The sequence below is a fragment of the Haliotis cracherodii genome, unplaced genomic scaffold (assembly GCF_022045235.1).
Source record: "Haliotis cracherodii isolate W230 unplaced genomic scaffold, xgHalCrac1.p SCAF_16, whole genome shotgun sequence".
Classification (NCBI taxonomy): domain Eukaryota; kingdom Metazoa; phylum Mollusca; class Gastropoda; order Lepetellida; family Haliotidae; genus Haliotis; species Haliotis cracherodii.
The window spans coordinates 15,153,043-15,175,693 of record NW_027266271.1 but is presented as its reverse complement, the minus strand read 5'-3'; the positions used below and the strand labels follow the sequence as shown (position 1 = coordinate 15,175,693).

Sequence of the window (22,651 nt, the reverse complement as noted above, 5' to 3'; positions counted from 1 at the left end):
TGGCTAAAAATGAATCAACCAAAAAGTGGATATTCGATGGTAATGTATTTGATATGGTTTCAACAGTTGTATTTATGACCTTAGGTTTGCAGTGATTCGGCGACTGTTTTCAACTTAGTTGTGTTTGATAAGTTTGTATTTTGTTTGGTCAAATCCAATTATGAAGTATTCACATTCTTTTGCACGACGGTTTATAATCCTTATGCATGTATTACCTTGTTGTTGCATGTTGTCAGCGACCATATAATAGATCTATTATATGGTCCCTGATGTTGTACATTAAATACTCATACTGTATATTCTGTAATATAGAAAGAGCATATGGCCTACGCGGTTTGATGCATAAAAGATTATCAACAAAAACAAAAAACTCTCCACAGCGCTTGGCGTATTAAATGACATTTCGTCAAGAGATGATAGATCACTGGGAGGAGCTTATGCACACTCGATGACCCCTGACGTCACAGGGCATTGTTTCAACGCTGTAACTGGCAACAAAATACTAGAAATTACGTCATAGGGTATATTGTCACGTGTTTGAAAAGTTTGTGGTACTGTATTCTAAAGGTAGGCCGCTGCATCTGTTTGTGTACCCCGTCGAGATATCACTTGAATATTTCTAACTGAAGCATAAAACCCAACTCAGTCCCTCACTCAGTTCATGTCTTTTTAACGGTCCATGTGGATCTACAGAAATCACGCACGTGAAGATTTTACATGCGCTTTACACATCCGATATCATAAAACGCACAGAAACGGCGCCGAAGAACGACAATCCTTTATTTACCAAGCTCCTTCCAGCGCCCGACACCACCCTTACCTTAACATGGTATAGTAGTATAGCGAGCTCCGCGGACGGGCTATCGCTGTGAGGAGCTTGCTTATGTACATGTAGCAGACAGTAGCCAAGTCTCCAGACGCGCAACAGTAGGTGGCGGGCTGTATTTCCGTTTCCTGTGAAAACAAACCTGTTTTTGGAAAGTTAAGTAAAGAAATTATGTAGCCATAATGGACAATATGCAGGCATGAACTTGCATTATTCACCATATATTTAGTGCACGTAGAATTAAAATCTGGCTTCGTGAGGCGATCTGTCGATGTTAAGGCGACTGACACCATCTATCATCGCTGAAGTAAGATGTAATAGGCCGAGTCACTGTTTTTCGTCACTGCAAACCTGTTCTCACCCTGGTTTCTTCAAACGCCAAGCGTTCAGAATATTTGCTCCTATAGTTAGAACATTTAGAAAAATGGCAACATTAGAAACGCTCAAGTTCGACAATCTTGTCCTACGGGAACTACCAATAGATCCGTGCGAAGAAAAACGAATTCGTCCCGTCACAGGAGCGTGTTTCTCCAAGGTGCAGCCCACCCCAGTAACCAACCCAGAGGTTGTTGTGTATTCAAGATCTGCAATGGAACTGCTAGATCTGCCTGATAGCGAGCTGACGAGGCCTGATACAGCGGAATACTTCAGTGGAAACAAACTTCTGCCAGGATCGACAACAGCTGCTCATTGCTACTGTGGACATCAGTTCGGAGTGTTTGCTGGACAGCTTGGAGATGGGGCCGCAATGTTTGTTACCTCTTATACAGATGTATTGTATGATTAAGCTAACGACAAGAAAATAACACTTCTGATCCAACACTCAACACATCATCATATGCCTCTTGTCTTGACTGAGGGTAGCCAGGTGGTTAAAGCGTTTGCTCGTCACGCAAAAAGACCCGGGTTCGATTCCTGACATGGGTACAATGTGTGAAGCCCATTTATGGTGTCCCCCGGCGTGATATTGCTGGAATATTGCTCAAAGCGGCGTAAAACCATACTTACTCACTCACTCACTTGTCTGACCGTCTCCGTGGTCTAGTGGTAGAGCCTCCGCCCAGAGAGCAGAAGGCCCGGGGTTCAATCCCCGGCCGCGTCATGCCAAAAGACGTTAAAAGATGGTACTTGTTGTTACCCTGTCTAGCGCCAAGCATTAAGGAGCCAAAACAAGGACTGGTCGGCTCAGAGTCAGTATACTGTGTCTGAGTGGGGTATTCATGTTAAACTGCGGCATGGTATCTCAGTGGGCTAGCACTATAAATCGACAAGCTGATGTCGACAAGCAGCCACACGTCGCTATATAAGTGCAATAATCTTGGACGCGACGTTAAACCCAATTTCACCTCACCTCTCCTCACCTTGTCTTGACTGTTGGATCTCTTGTCGCCTCTCACATGGTTTTACCTTTAATTACAAAACTTAGGGTCCCCCAATAATTAATTTCAAGGGTCTTTGTAGGAAGGTGGAGGGTCCTATAAAAGTAATTAAATGATGTAGTGTACTGTTTTGTAAGATTTGATAATTACTTTAATTACCAGGGCTTTATATTTCTTGTCAAGAATTTGGCACAATGAATGTTACTGTGCATCCTGAGGGAATTTTATCTGCATCCATTCTATACTTTTGTGCATACTGGGCGCACATTTCTGCTTCGTGTAAAGCTCTGGTCTCAGATATATTATTTTGAAATAAACCAAAACAGATTACAATGATACTAGTTTCTCAGGTTTTGGACATAATAGAGAAAGATGCCAGTTTGTATAATACAACAAAACTCTTGGAGATGGTGATCTTAAAAAAGCATTTGTATATCTCATACACTGCAGCAATCTTAAACAAGTATTTTGACAGCGATAAGCATTGGGTGTAATTTTATACACTTATTGGATATGGGCTCTGCTACATTCTAGCCAAGTGGAATATAATGACAAAACAATAATTCTTCACATGCCTATTTTCATGTTATGTTATCACTACCTGTGAAATTCTAGATATGAATATAAATATAAGTTAATGAGTTACCTTATTGACATCAAATTTACAGTATTAAAGAATATTGAGGCCCTTTTTCACTTCACTGATCCCACTCCTGTTTCCAGCCATGACAGAATAATGAGTAAACATTGTAAAAGACAAGTCACCCCGGCAGTGCTAAAATACTAGTCATAATCATCTTGAATTTGGAAATGATTTATTCCTTATTTTGATTAAAAACAATTGCTGTTATTTGCTGTGAACACTTTCACATGTTGAATAGATTTTATTTTGTAATACAACTGAAAAGTTGCTCTGCCTTCATTTCTTCAAACACATATCCAATAACCATGGCAACCAAATATTGTCATGTCTGTAATGAAAACATGAATGAATGATGTCAGCATTCCATATCAATCTCTGTTCTTGTGTCAGGTACCTGGGCGAAGTAATCAACAAGAAGGATGAGAGATGGGAGATCCAGTTCAAGGGATCAGGACTTACGCCCTTCTCCAGGACTGCTGATGGAAGGAAAGTGCTCAGGAGCACCATCCGAGAATTTCTTTGTAGCGAGGTACAGTAAGACTGTCAGAGAATGTCTTTGTAGCGAGGTACAGTAAGACTGCCAGAGAATGTCTTTGTAGCGAGGTACAGTAAGACTGTCAGAGAATGTCTTTGTAGCGAAGTACAGTTAGACTGTCAGAGAATGTCTTTGTAGCGAGGTACAGTAAGACTGCCAGAGAATTTCTTTGTAGCGAGGTACACTGAGACTGTCAGAGAATGTCTTTGTAGCGAGGTACAGTAAGACTGCCAGAGAATTTCTTTGTAGCGAGGTACACTGAGACTGTCAGAGAATGTCTTTGTAGCGAGGTACAGTAAGACTGTCAGAGAATTTCTTTGTAGCGAGGTACACTGAGACTGTCAGAGAATGTCTTTGTAGCGAGGTACAGTAAGACTGCCAGAGAATGTCTTTGTAGCGAGGTACACTGAGACTGTCAGAGAATGTCTTTGTAGCGAGGTACAGTAAGACTGTCAGAGAATTTCTTTGTAGCGAGGTACACTGAGACTGTCAGAGAATGTCTTTGTAGCGAGGTACAGTAAGACTGCCAGAGAATGTCTTTGTAGCGAGGTACAGTAAGACTGTCAGAGAATTTCTTTGTAGCGAGGTACACTGAGACTGTCAGAGAATGTCTTTGTAGCGAGGTACAGTAAGACTGCCAGAGAATGTCTTTGTAGCGAGGTACACTGAGACTGTCAGAGAATGTCTTTGTAGCGAGGTACAGTAAGACTGTCAGAGAATTTCTTTGTAGCGAGGTACACTGAGACTGTCAGAGAATGTCTTTGTAGCGAGGTACAGTAAGACTGCCAGAGAATGTCTTTGTAGCGAGGTACAGTAAGACTGTCAGAGAATTTCTTTGTAGCGAGGTACAGTGAGACTGTCAGAGAATGTCTTTGTAGCGAAGTACAGTAAGACTGTCAGAGAATGTCTTTGTAGCGAGGTACAGTAAGACTGTCAGAGAATGTCTTTGTAGCGAGGTACAGTAAGACTGTCAGAGAATGTCTTTGTAGCGAGGTACAGTGAGACTGCCAGAGAATGTCTTTGTAGCGAGGTACAGTAAGACTGTCAGAGAATGTCTTTGTAGCGAGGTACAGTAAGACTGTCAAAGAATGTCTTTGTAGCGAGGTACAGTGAGACTGTCAGAGAATTTCTTTGTAGCGAGGTACAGTGAGACTGCCAGAGAATGTCTTTGTAGCGAGGTACAGTAAGACTGTCAGAGAATTTCTTTGTAGCGAGGTACAGTGAGACTGCCAGAGAATGTCTTTGTAGTGAGGTACACTGAGACTGTCAGAGAATGTCTTTGTAGCGAAGTACAGTAAGACTGTCAGAGAATTTCTTTGTTGTGACACACAGTATGACTGTCGGAGAATTTCTTTGTAGTGAGGTTGAGTATCACTATTGGATATGCAATGGTTTTACACAGGATCATTGGTCTTCAGATGCTGAAGGGGGCACTGGTGGCCCAGTCATCTAAGGCTCCGCGGATTCGCTGTGCACAGTTGCGTCCCTTGGGCTTGCCAGAAACCTATGGTTGTGGGTTCCAATCCTGGTTTGCCCCAATTATGTTTCTAGGTTTGTCAGCACTATACCCGTGCCCGTTGGTTTCACCTAAGTGGTAAACTTCTGAGACCTGTATCATTTCGGGCTTTCCTCCCACATTAAGCATGTAAAGCTGACACGCCATGATATAACTGGAATACTGTTCAAAGAGGCGTTAAACCCAATTCACTCTCTCAGATGCACAACCTTTTGTATTTGATCACAATAACAATATCTCTGTGATTTGCACGATGAACATGGAGCCTTATGAGCTGTTTATAACATTATCTCTTTTACTGATGTTGATCAGTGTGGACCCATTTCCTATTATTCCTATAGCATTGTAACCGGCACTGAAAATAGCTCTTGTCAAAACTGGAAATACAGTGTGTCATATTTTGACAAATTGAATTAATTCTTACGTTTCTAAATTTTTGTGATTTGTGATATTTTATTAATGATCAAATCATCTTAGCCAATAACAGTAAGAAAAAGCATTCTTAGAATTATGAGGTTGCAAATATTTGATAAATTCAGGTGAGCTACAGAGGCTGCTCATGGCTCTGACATTATTCTGTAACAGTTACCAATGGTTACATGAAGTGTCATGTCATCCCCAGGCAATGCATCACCTTGGTGTCCCCACTACACGGGCAGGGACGTGTGTGACATCAGACACGACGGTCATCAGGGACATCTTCTACAATGGCAATCCTAAGGAGGAGAAGTGCACCATTGTCCTTAGAATAGCTCCAACTTTCTTGAGGTCAGTGCTATGTGTGTTGTTATTTGTGTTTGTCCTGGACATGTTTGGGGGTAGCCTTGTGCTTAAAGGGATCTCTCATCATGCCAAAAACCCGGGTTCGATTCCCCTTATGCATACAGTGTGAGAGCCCATTTCTGGTGTCTCTTCCCGTCCTATCTCCCCTATGTTAAGCATACATATGGGGGTAGGCAATACAAGAAATAACATCCTGCTCAAATATGGAATATAGAATACTATTCTATGGGGAGTCGAACCAATATTTAATAGTGCTTTCCTTCACCTACAATATATGAATTGATTTATTCAAGTTTCTGTTGTGTCCCATAGTCCTTGATGTCTCACTTCATTAAGCTGAAAATTTGCAGATGCAGAATCAAACATTATTCACATGGTGTCATAGACATGCAGACAATTTCTGGGGTCCATTTCACTGAGGATTTTCATTTTGCAGGTTTGGATCTTTTGAAATTTTTAAACCCACTGACCCAGAGTCTGGTCGGAAAGGTCCAAGTGTCGGCAAGACGGAGCTGCTGCATCAGATGCTGGAATACACCATCAAGACATTCTACACAGAGGTACACGTTTCACTGACACCGACATGATATCACTAATGACAGTAGCGCTGTAAGACTAGACATGCAAATTATCTGTTGTAGAAATTCTTTTGTTTTACTGTGCAGAGTTGTGTCTAGGCATGCCAGAACCTATGATCGTAGGTTCTAATCCCAGTTCGCCTGGATTGTGTTTCTAGGTTTGACAGCACCATACACTTACACTCGTTTTACAAACGTGGGAAATGTCTAAGACCTGTATGATTTCGGGTTGTTCTCCCACAGTAAGATGACATGCAGTGATATAACTGGAATATTGTTCAAAGTGGCATTAAAACCAACTCACTGACTCACAAAAATTAAAATGGCTACATACTTGAGGCCATCATGTACATTTAAGCTTGTAACATGAACAAATGTACTTCCATATCTCTGCAACTTGCACAAGATGTGTTGGAGATAATAAGGTTTACAAAGGGTTATGAGTAGTTTGGATTCACCCAAATGAACATGATGAAAGGATTATTTTCTGCTTCCATTGTATTCTTAGACATTTGAAAAGCTAATGCCTGACTACCAACTGTTTTCATTTTTCCGGCTAATCTGGAATAATAACTAACTCTACAGATCTGGGAAGCACACAATGCAGTGAAACAGACGATGTACCTGGAGTTCTTTAAGGAGGTTGTGAGGCGAACAGCCAGGCTAGTGGCAGAGTGGCAGTGCGTGGGTTGGTGTCATGGGTGAGTTTCTCCATTGTACACTTCTGTACAGCCAGCTTAGTGGGAGGGTGTGGGATGGGTGAGTTTCTCCACTGTACACTTCTGTACAACCAGATTAGTGGGAGCGTGTGTGATGGGTGAGTTTCATCACTGCACACTTCTGTACAGCCAGATAAGGTGGGCGTATGGGGTGAGTGAGTTTTTCACTGTACACTCCTGTACAGCCAGATTAGTGGAATGGGTGAGTTTCTCCACTGTACACTCCTGTACAGCCAGATTAGTGAGATGGGTGAGTTTCTCCACTGTACACTCCTGTACAGCCAGATTAGTGGAATGGGTGAGTTTCTCCACTGTACACTCCTGTACAGCCAGATTAGTGGGTGTTGGATGGGTGAGTTTCATCACTGCACACTCCTGTACAGTCAGATTAGTGGGAGTGTGTGTCATGGGTGAGGTTTTCCACTGTACACTTCTGTACAGCCAGATAAGGTGGGCGTATGGGGTGAGTGAGTTTTTCACTGTACACTCCTGTACAGCCAGATTAGTGGAATGGGTGAGTTTCTCCACTGTACACTCCTGTACAGCCAGATTAGTGGAATGGGTGAGTTTCTCCACTGTACACTCCTGTACAGCCAGATTAGTGGAATGGGTGAGTTTCTCCACTGTACACTCCTGTACAGCCAGATTAGTGGGTGTTGGATGGGTGAGTTTCATCACTGCACACTCCTGTACAGTCAGATTAGTGGGAGTGTGTGTCATGGGTGAGTTTCTCCACTGTACACTTCTGTACAGCCAGATTAGTGGGTGTTGGATGGGTGAGTTTCATCACTGCACACTCCTGTACAGTCAGATTAGTGGGAGTGTGTGTCATGGGTGAGTTTCTCCACTGTACACTTCTGTACAGCCAGATTAGTGGGTGTTGGATGGGTGAGTTTCATCACTGCACACTCCTGTACAGTCAGATTAGTGGGAGTGTGTGTCATGGGTGAGGTTTTCCACTGTACATTTCTGTACAGCCAGATTAGTGGGTGTTGGATGGGTGAGTTTCTCCACTGTACACTCCTGTACAGCCAGATTAGTGGGGGTGTGTTGGCTGGTGTCGTGGGTGAGTTCCTTCACTGTACACTCCTGTACAGCCAGATTAGTGGGAGTGTGTTGGCTGGTGTCGTGGGTGAATTTCTCCACTGTACACTTCTGTACAGCCAGATTAGTGGGGGTGTGTGGGCTGGTGTCGTGGGTGAGTTCCTCCACTGTACACTCCTGTACAGCCAGATTAGTGGGAGTGTGTTGGCTGGTGTCGTGGGTGAGTTCCTCCACTGTACACTTCTGTACAGCCAGATTAGTGGGGGTGTGTGGGCTGGTGTCGTGGGTGAGTTCCTTCACTGTACACTCCTGTACAGCCAGATTAGTGGGAGTGTGTTGGCTGGTGTCGTGGGTGAGTTCCTCCACTGTACACTTCTGTACAGCCAGATTAGTGGGGGTGTGTGGGCTGGTGTCGTGGGTGAGTTCCTCCACTGTACACTCCTGTACAGCCAGATTAGTGGGAGTGTGTTGGCTGGTGTCGTGGGTGAGTTCCTCCACTGTACAACCTGTGTGGAGATTACTGGCCACAGTGTCAGCTGCACTATCCAACCACGTACAGGAAAAGTCTTAAAGTCCAGCCATGTGTATCATAAGACCCTATGATGTACACTGACTAAAGAAATCACCTTTGTGTTCCAGTGTGTTGAATACAGACAACATGAGCATTGTAGGACTCACCATAGATTATGGCCCCTATGGTTTCATGGACAAGTTTGATCCCAACTTCATCTGCAATGGCTCAGGTAAGATTAGTAGAGATCATTAGGATATAACCATGCTGTGTGTTAATGTAGAGCTAGGTTACTTGTAGATTTTACTGTGATAAATAAACCATGGAACCAAACATGCATGAACTGAACATATCATGATTCAACAATTTAGTGGATATGTGATCACTGTTCTTGAGTTTTAATGAAGTATCAACAGTACATCAAGATATGACTGTGAGTGAATGAATTCTACGTATACGAACCCAGAATTCTGTATCTATTTACCCTGTTGTTTATGTTACTCTGTACAACCTATATTCTGGAAATAAAGAATGGGGAAAAAAGAAAAAAAAGGTAGTTGCCATGGTTACAGACATTGGATGTTGCTCATAATGTCAAGCGCTGGTTTACCTGTTTCTTCTGTATCAAACCAATGACCATGTGTTGAATTCATTGATTTATATACTTATGTGTAATTTGCCACACATTGACTTAACTGTGACAATGCAGGAATGAGTGTTTACTTTATCACCAAGTAACACCTAAACAAGGTGAGAGACTGAACTCAGTGACTAAACATGTATTCAAACATATAACGCATCAGTTATCTAATACTTAAGCCAGATCAGAGGATAGCTAAGGCTAGTGGTAAAAGACTTCACACGTCGTCCCGAAACCTGGGCTTGTTTGCCAAACATTTTTTATATTTATATATTCCAGAAAACATAAGCTTTTGTGCAGGTTGGTTACATAGTATTTGCTGGTGTATGTGTACAATGTGATGGTTTTGTGTGTAGATGATGGCGGGAGATACACGTACAAGAATCAACCAGAAGTCTGCAAGTGGAATTGTGTGAAACTTGCAGAGGCTATAAAGGATGCTATTCCTCTCCCCGTTACCCGGCCAGCAGTGGATGAAGTGTTTGATGAAGTGTATGCTGACCATTACAAGATGAAGATGAGGAAGAAGGTGAGAATGATGATGGATGAGGCTGTTAAGTAGGGCTGGGACAGGTAACTTGGGTACTCGGGTCGGATGGGTACTGAGAAGGACCCGGGTACCCACAGGACTACCCAGACCCATGGTTAGTCATGTGATATATTGTTTAATGCCGAAAATGATCTAGAATTATATGGTTACACTACAAGTCACTAATATTTGCATTTCTTTCTGATTATGGACCCATTCCTTCTGACTTTTGTATGTTTGAATAAAGACTTCAGTGCATGCATGACCAGTTCGTTTTATACCTGTATCTAAATACATATTGTACAGGGCTATGGTCAAACTATTCCCAATCGGACATTTTTTACCCATCTCTTAAGACCTACAGCGGGAACCCGGGTAGGGTCGGGTAATTGGGGGGTGGGTACCTGGATAGTAAATTTGGACACATATATCAGGGTCAAATTATTCGCCTACACTTTGGTCTGTGGCCACAGTTGGAGCATGACCTAATGAAACAGTGCCCAATCAAATGACATATTATCGCTTCTGTAACAGTTTGAAGGGAACGAGAAATATTTAACACCTCTCATTGAGTAGGCTGTGACATCTGTGATTAAGACTCTCAAGGTAACAGTCATGTTATCATTTCATCTTGTGGGAAACCAATCCTTCACCTTGATAAAGTGGGGGGCACGGGTGGCCCAGTCGTCTTAGGCGCCACGATTCCCTGTGCAGAGTTGCGTCCCTTGGGCACGCCAGAAACCTATGATTGAGGGTTTGAATCCCGGTTCGCCCCGATTATGTTTCTAGGTTTGTCAGCACCGTACCCGTGCTCGTGGATTTCACTGAAGTGGTAAACGTCTGGGACCTGCATCACTTGGGGCTTTTTCCCACATTAAGTTGACACACCGTGATATAACTGGAATACTGTTAAAAGCAGTGTTAAACCCAACTCACTCACTTGATATACTGGGGCATGATCGAGAACAGGAACTGAACTGAAGCCTCTGCTATCATTTTTTATATCAATATCATTATGAACACACAATGCCATTTAGAAAGTTGTCAAATGTCACAAATATTTATTTGGGATAACACTTTCTTTGTAAAGTACAGATTCTCATACTTTTTCCCGTCCGGGATTCAAACCCACACTGCCTGGCTGAGGCACCTAATCGCTAGCACACAAAATCAGCGATCTAACCCACACAGCCACTGAGGCTTCCTTGATTTGTTATATCAATATTATTGTTAATGTGTTTCTGAACACTTTAACTCATTTTTTCCTTACTGGACATTAAAATTGCATTGTGGTTCTTCCTCTAGCTGGGCCTGATGAAGGAATTACCAGAAGATGGGTAAGTTACTTCCCTTGTCCTTAGCAAAAGGGGACTGCTTATAAGAGCATTTCCCAATTGCGTTGATCGATGCCTATGATGTCAGTCACTGGATTGTCTGGTCCAGACTCGATTATTTACAGACCGACGTCATGTAGCTGGAATATTGCTGAGTGACGTGTTAAACAACAAAGAAACAAATAAAATGTATGTCAATAAATATGGGAATTTATAATTCAAGAAGTATAGTTAATACCACATGAAGATATACAGTAAACTTCGCTTATAACAAACACGCTTATAACCAACTGACGGATATAACAAACTGTTTTTGGTCTGCTGTATATGCTGTACATATGCTTATAACGAACTATGGTCATAACAAACTAAAATTAGTGGTCCCTTTGAGTTCGTAATAACCGTAGTTTACTATATTATAAGATCGGTTCCCACTATATACAGTCAAAATAATGGCACCATACCAAAGTCACAACATGTCTCTTGTAGCGGTGCCGAGTTGCATCCCTTTGGCATATGATCCTATGATCCTGGTTTCAAATCAGTTTGTCCAGATTATATATCATACCCATGCTCCTGGTTTTCCCCAAAGTGATAAACATCTAAGACCTGCATCACTTCAGACTGCATCAAGGGCAGCTGGGTAGCCTTGTGGCTTAAGCAATAGCTCATCATGCTGAAGACCCGGGTTTCGATTCCCGACATGGGTACAATGTGTGAAGCCAATTTCTGATGTTCCCCACCATGGTGTTGCTGGAATATTGCTAAAAGCAACATGACACTAAACTCACTCACTCACTCACTCACTCACTCACTCACTCACTCACTCACTCCAATCAAACCAACACCCACTACAATCAAGTTACATGCCATGATGTAGCTGGTATACTTTTCAAAGCACCACCACCATACTCACTCTCTTACTTTACGGACAGTGATCTGGTGGAGTTGCTGATGGACACCATGCAGGCCACCAGCTGTGACTTCACCAACACTTTCCGCTGCCTGAGTCGAGTGTCCCTACCCGGCGGTGCCACAGCGGAACAGGATCTGCAGGACGTCACTGACTACCTCCTGACCCAGTGCACCACGGTAGAGGAACTGAGGAAGGCCAACCAGACACAGATGGACCCCAGGTCAGATTTTGAATAAAAGAAACGGAGTGAACAAAATTGAGAATTGATTTATTTGGAAATATATTAATATTACCCTTAAGGGTAGGGTGATTGTGTGTAATAACTTCCTGATATTTGCATGTGCATTTTAATGATTCTCAATGCTGATTGGTCAGTTGAAACCATGATTTCACCGTGCTTCTTTGTCGAGAAAAAGATGATATTATATCATCCATTAGTTGTGACATCACAAACTGATTACATTTTGTCATCTGAACAATAGGCTGCCTTCATTGAAATTTCTCTGTAGGGTTGACATTTCATACATTTTTTCTTCATTTCTGCTCTTTAAGTAATATATAGAAAACCCTACTCAAAACTCCAATTTGCGGATTATCTGTAATTCCTCGTAGCTCATTGGTTATTCTATAAATATTCTTATAATCACATACCTCAAGGGTTTCTCCATATCACCCCTATATTTTGAAGTTTCAAGTTTACTTCTTTTTGTAAGAAAATGTTGCTCTGAAATAACATGTCACCAATGACAATTATAATCATACACAGTGTCCTAAACAATAGATGACTTTGATTATCCATGACAACAAGCCGACATTATATTCCTAAAGGACACTTCACAAACAAAATAGGGGCAGTAGGGTAGCCTTGGGTTAAAAGCTTTTGCTCGTCACACTGAATGCCCACGTTTGATTCCACACATGGGTACAATAGGTAAACCTCATTTCTGGTGTCCCCTTCCGTGATATTGCTGGGATATTGCTAAAAGTTGGTAGGAAGCATATATCTTTATTTTCTGTTAGACCAATTAAAAATAATTATGTCGATTACTCCAGACCATGTCCATGATCTCTGTGTTTTGTCCTGATTCTTCCAGACAGCTGCAGATGCTCATGATGTTGAGTCAGTCTAACCCAGGTCTGCTCCCCATGCTTGGCCGTGGCTTCCTGTCTTTCACCAAGGAGCTGGAGAGGATGGAGAAACAGGAAGAGATGAAGGTGAGTCCATCTAGTAGTGATGTTGAGTCAGTCTAACCCAGGCCTGCTCCCCATGCTTGGCCGTGGCTTCCTGTCTTTCACCAAGGAGCTGGAGAGGATGGAGAAACAGGAAGAGATGAAGGTGAGTCCATCTAGTAGTGATGTTGAGTCAGTCTAACCCAGGCCTGCTCCCCATGCTTGGCCGTGGCTTCCTGTCTTTCACTAAGGAGCTGGAGAGGATGGAGAAACAGGAAGAGATGAAGGTGAGTCCATCTAGTAATGATGTTGACTCAATCTCACCCAGGCCTGCTTGCCATGTTTGCTAGAGCCACTTTGGATAGAGATGATGTATTTACCACAAACATCGTCCAAATGTTTCAGTTTCTATGTAAAAGTTATGTTGAGGAAGGACATACACAGACAACCTTAGTTAATCAAATATATTAATATAATTAAACTAAAAATTCTTTTCTTTGTGTCAAGGCTTTTTATGCTTTGTGAGGATTTGTAAAACTCTCTTTGACTTGGTTCCTGTCAGGGAAAGGTCAGAAAAACATTCAAAGTAACAATACATTCCTAGTGTGTGTGACAGAGACTAACCAACCACTTTAGTGCTTTGCCATATCTGCTAGGGGCCACAGGGGGACCATTTATCCGAGGAGCCACAATACGCTGTGCAGAGCTGCGTCCCTTTGGTATGCAGTACCTATGTTTGTTTGTTCAAAATCCTGTTCGCCCTGTTTATGTGTCTTGGTTTGTCAGTTTGTGGGTTTCACCAAAGTGGTAAAACATCTGAGGCCCGCATCACATCAGGATTTTCTCCCTTCATTAAGTTAATGTTCTGTGATATAACTGTAATACTGTTCAAAACAATGTTAAACCAAACTCACTCACTCACTCATATCTATTACCCTTCTGTCTTGAGAATTATTTTTGAACTGTTCCCAGGATCTGACACAAGAGATAAAGGAAGGAAAAGACAGAGATGCCTGGACCAAATGGCTGACTAAGTACATGGGGAGACTTGCACAGGAGGTGGCGGGGGAGCAAGATTTGGAGGCAGTGAACCAGAGAAGGGTGGAGCTCATGAACAGCAACAACCCCAGGTGAGAACATCCTGTCTCGAAGCCTTGACAAAGTACTCACAGCTTTATTCCAGATAGTCAGTCAATGGGTTGGAGGTGGTTATTCTGTGTCTTCTAAAATGGCCATGCCAGAGAATAATTAGTCTCATTTATCTTCCCAAACTGATTCCATTGGTGTAAAAGGCTAAATAGCAGTGAAAATCATATGAATGGATCACTGACAGGGATCTTTTTAATTGTATTAATTCCCATTTAATTTTTTTTTATAACCCTGACCTAAAAGGTCAGGGATATATAGTTAAACCAATGTTCCATCCGTCCGTCCGAAAACTTTGTCCGTGTGAAGTAGTGTAAAATGATTGTCCCCCAGAGAGGGTATGTAAGACCACGTCTTTTGGAGTATTTTTTTCCTGCCACATTTTTAATCGTTGTATATGTGTTCATTTAAATTTGGCTCAATTTGACAATAAATGCCAACACCCGAAGAGATTATGTAAATCCAGCGGGGGTCCATGCAGGTAGCAAAGGTACTGAAAGTCCCCTTGGACCCTAGCATGGTGATCCACCCTCATCTGCTGGCGATCTACAGACCTTTTTTATTATGTATTGTGACATGTAGTGATATCTTTTTATGGTTGCATGCTAGTTTTAAATATCAATCTGTGATATTCTAGTTATTTTACTGTCCATCAGGTTTTTATTTATTCAATCTAAATATATGTATTTTCAATGTATAACTTCTCAACACTATATCACTCACACTAGCAGTGATGACTACAGCACCCATCACTCAAAAGGTTTGCATCAAAAAGTATGTATTTGTACCCATGGTCTGTGTTGGTATAGTAACCATCTTTACCTGATCCAATTGTATCATCTGCACCACATAATGTCTTCTGTGATGTCATGGACAGTAGATGATGTCATATTCAATTGTAAGAATGCACTGACAGTACAAACAATTGAAACAATCACTTGGGGCACAATGCATTCCCCATCTTATGACATATAGATGTTAATAAGCACACAATGATATATAGTTTCAATGTCAATCCTTTGATGTTCAGGATCGTCTTGCGCAACTACATTGCCCAGAATGCAATAGCTGCAGCCGAGAAGGGAGACTACTCTGAAGTGAAACGAGTGTTGAAACTCCTGGAGGACCCATACAGTTCAGAAATCGATGCAGCTGACCTTGTTTCAAAGTCACAAGAAGGTGAAAAGTCTGTCACCACAGATGATGGTGCAGCATCTTCATCAAATGAAAACGCAGATGGGGCCCGAACGTTCACAGAACAAATGTACGACAACAAGCCTCCTATGTGGTCAATGGATCTTCGAGTCACTTGATCTTCATAATCATCTTGCAGGTCCTTCACGACTGCTCTTGCCCCTTCCAAGAATGTCAGCAGATACTTCTGGAATCCTTGAAGTCAGTAAGAATGTACTAGCCAATTGTTGGACCAAACATATTTTGATGTAATTGTGTTTTTTCAATTTTATTATAGTGAAAAAATGCTTTATTGCAAGGTTTGGGTTTGATATTGTGGTTCGTACTGATTCAAGACCATGGTTCCAATAAGAACAGATTTCTGATATTCTTTGAAGAGTTTGGCAATGGAGTTGTCAGGAAGTCCTGCAAGATATGTTCAGAGGACTGATTCTGTTGATCACCTTCACACTACACTGAAGTTTGCTGGTTAAGTCGGAACAGTCCTACAGATAACAAGGGGGAATCCATTTACATTTTGATATATTTTTCTGAATATTTTAGGCTTTGTTATTAATCTTTTGAAACAAATAGGTTATATTTGTGAGTCAAGATCCCCCCTTGTTAAACTCTTTCAGGATGTTCAGATTGGTTGCACAAATGAAATCTGCCCATGAACAGATAACTTGGTATTGAGAACTTGCAAATACATCTTTAAGAACAATTTTAGAATCTCAACTCTATTTTGCAATATTATTGATTCACAAACAGTGTTTCCATGCTCCGGTAAAAATATGCCATTCCCTTAAAGATTGATCAACTTCTCGGGCAAGCTAGCTCAAATTTAACTTGTTTAGCTATTCTTTTTAATGTTTTTTTTTTAAGTCTGCATTCAAACCGAGATTTGAATTTAATTTTAGTCCATACGAGTGCATGCCTGGGGCACAATCAATTCATTTGGTCTGAAAAGAGGCACACCAGAGGCTAGTGAAAGAAAGAAGAAACAAGTTTCTCTTTAGGCTTAAAAAATAAAAGAATTGGTTCTCAGGCAATGACTTTTGAAAAATTTGTGCAGGCGGTGGTTTTTTGGCTTGTTCAAACTAGTATGTATTCAAATAAACAGCTGTGTACCATCAACCTGGGAAAGGGCCTACCTACAAAAACAAGAATACAGACTCCTATTGCAGACATGTCAAGGGAAGTAACTGCATGCTATATTGGATAGCCTTGTTTCAAGTAAAAGGATTTTTTCATTTTTTGGAAAATGGAAATAAAAACGAAATTATGCGGCAGATTTTTTATGATGATGCAGAGGTGCCTGAGAACCAAGACTTATCATTTCTTTTGTCCTTATGGTAGTCTCAGACAACAAATTTACCACATTTGTTTTAGAAGTGGCACTTAAAATCTTGTACTCAATATGTTAACTGTTGCAAGATTAGTCTTTAAATTTGGGTTGTATGTTCTATTTGCAATGTTTTTCTCCACTCATCTGGTTAGGGGCAGGTCGTTTGTGGTGATGACGATACTGGGGACAACTCCTTCACGAGAAACCAGTGTTTGATAACAACCAATCTCAACATCCTCAACCAACACTATTACACTATTTTTAGGGAATGTTTCGACAGTATGTGTAGTTTCAGTAGCTTTGTTTAAGTTCTTTTTACAGTTGAGGCTTTTTAATGTCTTACACTTTTTTATAGAATTTTACACGGGTCAGATGTGTATGATTTACAAAAGACATTGCATAAAATAACCTTTTTGTTGATACATGTAGAGACCTATATACGTTGTAAAATATGCTTCCAGATCTAATGCTATGAATATATAAAGGTGCTTACACCATGTACACGTAACCAGAATAAAGGTAATCACATCATGATACCTCTCAAGTTAACAGAGGAAGGACAAATATTTAACAAATAACTATTTGATGACTTCCAAGATGAGTAGTTGCTGTATAGTGAACCATTGTTAGTCATAACTGCTGAGGATTATTCAACTGTGTGTTGTACTTGCTTGAGATTAAGATTGTATATAATGTTTGTTTGTAATGCTGCTCTCAGCAATATTCTAGCTTTATGATCGCGGTCTGTAAATAATCGGGTCTGGGCCAGCCAATCCAGTGCTTGACATGAGCGTCGATCTACACGATTGGGATACAATGACCAGCATCAAACCAAGTGTGTGAGCCTGACCACCCAATCCTGTTCATCGCTCTTACAGCAATCATGGGTTTCTGAAGACCTCTACCCGGATCTTCACAGGGATATTTGTATATACATACATGTATGTTATATCCTTATCCTGGTGTTCCTTTAGAAACCTAGACCAAATGTATGTATTTATTGTGAAAATCCAAAATTTCAATAATATTCAGCCATAGCAGTGTCAAGAGTCTCATAGAATAAAAGATTGTTGTATTTTCATTACTGACTTTGACTTACAGACTTCAGTGTCAGGTCCAAAACAATCTGCTATCTGTGGCAGCTACAACAGGTTTGACATCAATCATTCAAGTAGCCTGAATAGTCATTACATGTACAACGACACCTTCTGGAAGCCTGATGTTTCGTGAGCCCTCAAGATAATATGAAGCAGTTTGTGTAATATCTGGCTAGTGCCAAGGGGTATGCTAAGTGTATGTATACTTGAAAGAAGTTAAAGAACATCTGGGGTTTTTCTTATGACTATAGTTAATGTCATGGCTGGATCCTAATTGCTGCACACAGCATTACAATTGTGGGTGTCCTTTAACTTGTTTTGAGTAGTATATATCTATTCACTCTGACATCCCTGAAACACAAGGAAACTATTCTGTGCTAGAATCACTCCAGGTGCATACGATTGATACCTTTGTTTCCTGCTTTGGGCAGTTAACAATTTAAAGAAACACAAAACACTGATTAACACAGACCCCTTTATTTGCCCCCTTAGTTACACTTAGGAAATGGAGCTTGCGTTTGATGCAATACGGGGCCAAAGGTCTGCACATTCTTTTGCAACTGGTCCAGTGATGGCCGAACCTAATGAAAATAAGAAATATATTTCAAAGAAATCAACTCAAAATAGCAATGATACATGCCTTTCAGCTAAAACAACACACAATCTTCAAGATCACACATTTCAGCCACCCATCTCAATCTAGCATGATGTGGATTCCACAAAAAAAACCAATAGGGCAACAGCTGCTTGTAAAGTATCACTTCGTGAGCATAGAACTCAGATCAATGTTTCCAACAGTTCAGATTTGGTAATGATTAAGAAGAATGTCCCATCAAAAGTTGATAAAAATCAGTATAATGTCCTTTGGCCATTTGTATAGACTCTAGCAAAATCACTGATAGTGTAAGCATTTGTAACAATAGGTTACAAATACACACTACTGCAGCCAGGTCATGATAGGAATAAAATACTTTCTATCACTTTGCAGAGGGCTGCATACAACAATAGTCCTTCAGTGAGTGAGTGAATAATGCTTGTCTCCAAATTTCCAGCCATGTACAGCAGCCTGTAAATAATCTAACCTGGACCAGGCAAACCAGTGACTGAAAACATGACACCACCCTTGGAACACAACACATAATCACTGATCCCATAAACCTTGTCCTAGAGGTCTCCACAGGGACATTCACAGTGTTGCATCTTCAAACTTACATTGGTTCTACATTTATCCAATTCACAAAACACACGTAAGCACAACTATGTTGACATGGCATAAATGTTTCATTAGATATTCAAGTTTTTCCAATAAGTTCATAGTTACCTTTCATTTCACCCTTTGGGTTGACGATAACTCCCGCATTGTCTTCAAAGTAGATAAAGACACCATCCTTCCTTCGGAATGGTTTTCGCTGCCGGATGACCACTGCTGGCATAACTGAGGGAAAAAAAAGATGTCAAAATTATTTCTTCACAAACATAATCCAGGGTTCTAATTTACTTAACCTAATGTGACAATGTGAATAATTTTAACAATTTCTCATTGTAATATTTATTGAAACTAAACCAAACATACCCTTCTTTCTCAACTCTGGCTTTCCCTTTTTGACAGTTGCAACAAACATGTCTCCAGAGCCAGCAGCTGGCAACCTGTTCAAACGTCCCTTGATGCCATGGACAGCAATAACATACAAGTTCTTTGCGCCTGTCAAAAATAATATTGAGAGAAATCAAAACACTATTAAGCGAAATTAAAGATTCAAGAGAGTACATACTTCTGCAAAACTCACAATAAGTTTTCTATAGAACAGTAAATGTATCAGATTTATAGTAAATCAGTAATTTATCGTGTTTCACTTTACAATCAAACATAGAGAATTATGATATACCAGTATTGTGCAATGTTTCATATCATTCCAACACAATGAAATTTCACATACTTACACTATGTATGCCTGTAATTATTTGGGAGATTGTTGGAAAATATGTCTTTTATTTTCCCAGTCAAACAAATACATTATTTTTGTTGCAAAGCAAGACTCGTAAACCAGTAAATCAAACTGCCCCTAAATTGTCCTGTGATAAGCCCATCTTATCCATAAAGAGAAAGGGTTAATACGTAAATTTTCAAAGAGTCAATAATCAATTTTACCTGTGTTGTCAGCACAGTTGATGACTGCCCCAACGGGCAGACCGAGGGAGATTCGGAACTTCCCCCCGGAGGAACCTCCTCTACCTGAAATATATTACATACTGTCAAATACTATCAATATATATCAACACAAGGCAGTGTTAGGGATACAAAAATGACTGACTCTGTTGGAATTTTAAAGCTGCTTTGAAGGGTATTTCAATTTTTATCATGTCGGCTAATGTGGGACTTTTCATCAATGACTTTTATATAAACGCATGACCAGTGAATTCAAACACGAAAGGGACACAAATCAGCATCGAGTTGATGTAACTTGTGAAATCACTTCAATATCAATTAGGTGTACTATTTACAATAGTACCTAATGTTTTCTTCATTACAAATATGAACCATATCACTATGATTTTCATGGTCATGTAGATATATAGTCCAAATTTATTCAATGAACTGACAAGCAATATACAAATCTACAACACTTCAAAATCACAGTTCTTTGTTTATTTTTCAATCACATATTAACCTAATTTTCGTGAACCCACTTTGTGATAATATATATGCCAATATCTGTTTTCAAAATATTTCTAATGACCATTTCTGATTGTGAAGATAAATCAAGTAGATATAGAGCATAGAGATAAAATTATGGACTGTTTATATTCATTATGGCCACATTTAAAGCAACCTGCTACGCGTACTTGCCTAGCCTAACACTCACAGGGTAAATGTCACGCAACTTTACACATGCTTTCGTCAGTAGACTTACTGACTACATGGGAGTTACTGTTAAAGTGAAGTCAAGTGTCATGCATTATATGCCATAATCTATTTTTATCAATATGTATCTCTTAGAAAGCCCGTGTGGCACATCAGGAACAATTACATGTTGTCTATGCAGTGGAGGTTAATCTTGTTTTCATCTTGAAACGATACTGGTATTCATGGCGTTTGTCTGCCAATATTAACAGGCATGTTGAGCAATCGGTTACTAACCACCTGTCTAATTAAGTCTAAATCACTAACGCGAAGTTCGTTTTATTCGATAACACAAGTTTGGGGGGTTGATTTTCCCAATTAACAGCGATTTACGATGGATTTTGAAGCGAGTGTTTCATTTCCTCACCTCTCTTCGACATGTTGGTGTAAGAGGAAGTGTCGACAGCGCATGTACCGGAAGTAAACACCTACACTCTTTTATCCATTGCCGTGACTGGATTATCGAGGGGAGATTCCGGTAAGCCTCTGAACCCAGTTTCTATCGAGAAATCATACAAGGCCGATGACACTGTCTGTCATGTAACTTATGCAAAATAAACCCAACCAGTGGGGAAAACACCATTGTTCACTATATTCATCAAATAATTAGACTGTATACACCAATTATCGCGTAGCCATCACCCTATCAAATGTGTACGTGGGAAATGTCGCTTTTTGAGTCGTAGTGATAAGAATGAAAATGTTTAAAATGTAAACTAATATTGGTATTTACGGACCATTTGGCGATCCTGCAAACCATGCACTGATAGAAAATACCAGATAAGTCAACAATGTTTGTATTTTTAAAGACACGTTAATCACATTTATACCAAGTGTATCAACTTTGTATTTTATATCTTGGTACGAAATCTTTGCAATGTAAAACCAAACTAAAACTATAAACTATATGTTGTGAAATGGCTGTTTCATGTGTTTGTCGATATTTGCAGATAGACAAGAAAACAAAACACAATGAAAGTACACTACAACTATTCTAATTAAGTCCTTATGTTTTTATTCCATTCCTTCTGTGGTTTGACGGGGTGAGGTGAAAAGGGGTTTTATTAAATGGGGTGAAATAGGGTTTGATGAGATGGGGTTTAACGTTGCATCCATGATCATTGCGCTTATATAGAAACGTGTATGTGTGTGTGGCTGTTTGTAGTAGTCCGGACAAATACCGGTTTTATAGTGCTAGCCCACCATGCCTCAGTTTAACATGGATACCCACTAAAAACGCACTCAGAGACGACTAGGGACCAGTTCAAAAGTTCGATGTCGTATAAAAAATGAAGTCCTTAAGTTTTGAGGCATGTACCCCCAATCCCTACAAAAACTAATTCTGAAAATGTTGAATTTCCGAGTCTAGTGGCCTCCTTTGTCAGGCATTCTCGTGTTTTGTCCAGTTGGGTTTTTTTCGGAACGTTTATCGAATGGAGTTTTAGAATAGGTATTCACAATCATTTGTATGATTTTCATAGATCAAATCTGTCATCATATGTTACCCACTGCACTAAATGAACCTTGTTAATGACGACTCCTAAAAGCATATGAATACAAATAAGATCGGTTCAGTTCAATTATTATACCAAAAAATAGCAGCTAGGTAAGTTGATTTTGTCGGATGGAAAACCTGCAGGGTCATTAACCCCCACCCCTAAATTTAAGTAATTAGGATTTTTATCCGACATCGAACTTTTGAACTGGTCCCTAACGCCGAGCGCAGTTAGGAGATAAACATACTGTGTATTCAATGTAGAGCTAGGTTACCTGTAGATTTAACCGCGCTAAATTTAACATTTGAAACCTCACGCTGCGCGTTCGGTTCCAAATTCAATTTAGCGGGGTTAAATCTACAGGTA

At 40.4% G+C, this 22,651-nt stretch overlaps 2 protein-coding genes across 2 annotated transcripts; one reads left to right on the top strand and one right to left on the bottom strand.

Annotated features, from left to right (window-relative positions):
- Nucleotides 1–914: 914 nt before the first annotated feature.
- Nucleotides 915–16,524, top strand: LOC139463864 (protein adenylyltransferase SelO, mitochondrial-like). The gene is made up of 12 exons (XM_071245260.1): nt 915–1,576; nt 3,239–3,377; nt 5,522–5,667; nt 6,119–6,242; nt 6,846–6,961; nt 8,663–8,766; nt 9,531–9,703; nt 11,009–11,040; nt 11,973–12,173; nt 13,048–13,168; nt 14,096–14,253; nt 15,300–16,524. The coding sequence occupies exons 1-12, from the start codon at nt 1,098–1,100 to the stop codon at nt 15,589–15,591; spliced, it is 2,085 nt and encodes a 694-aa protein (XP_071101361.1). The 5' UTR covers nt 915–1,097; the 3' UTR covers nt 15,592–16,524.
- A 1,824-nt stretch (nt 16,525–18,348) lies between these two features.
- On the bottom strand, nt 18,349–21,192 carry LOC139463410 (large ribosomal subunit protein uL14). Its single transcript, XM_071244667.1, has 5 exons — nt 21,157–21,192; nt 20,037–20,120; nt 19,461–19,589; nt 19,209–19,322; nt 18,349–18,468 (listed from the first exon to the last, which is right to left on the bottom strand). Exons 1-5 carry the CDS (start codon nt 21,167–21,169, stop codon nt 18,386–18,388), a joined length of 423 nt encoding a protein of 140 aa, XP_071100768.1. The 5' UTR covers nt 21,170–21,192; the 3' UTR covers nt 18,349–18,385.
- Between the last annotated feature and the right edge of the window lie 1,459 nt (nt 21,193–22,651).

What these genes read in the sequence shown, in the direction of transcription:
- LOC139463410 (XM_071244667.1), bottom strand. An exon ending in CAACTGTGCTGACAACACAG is followed by an intron (nt 19,590 to 20,036) that starts GTAAAATTGATT and finishes TATTTTTGACAG; the next exon opens with GCGCAAAGAACTTGTATGTT. An exon ending in CCCAAAGGGTGAAATGAAAG is followed by an intron (nt 18,469 to 19,208) that starts GTAACTATGAAC and finishes TATTTTCATTAG; the next exon opens with GTTCGGCCATCACTGGACCA.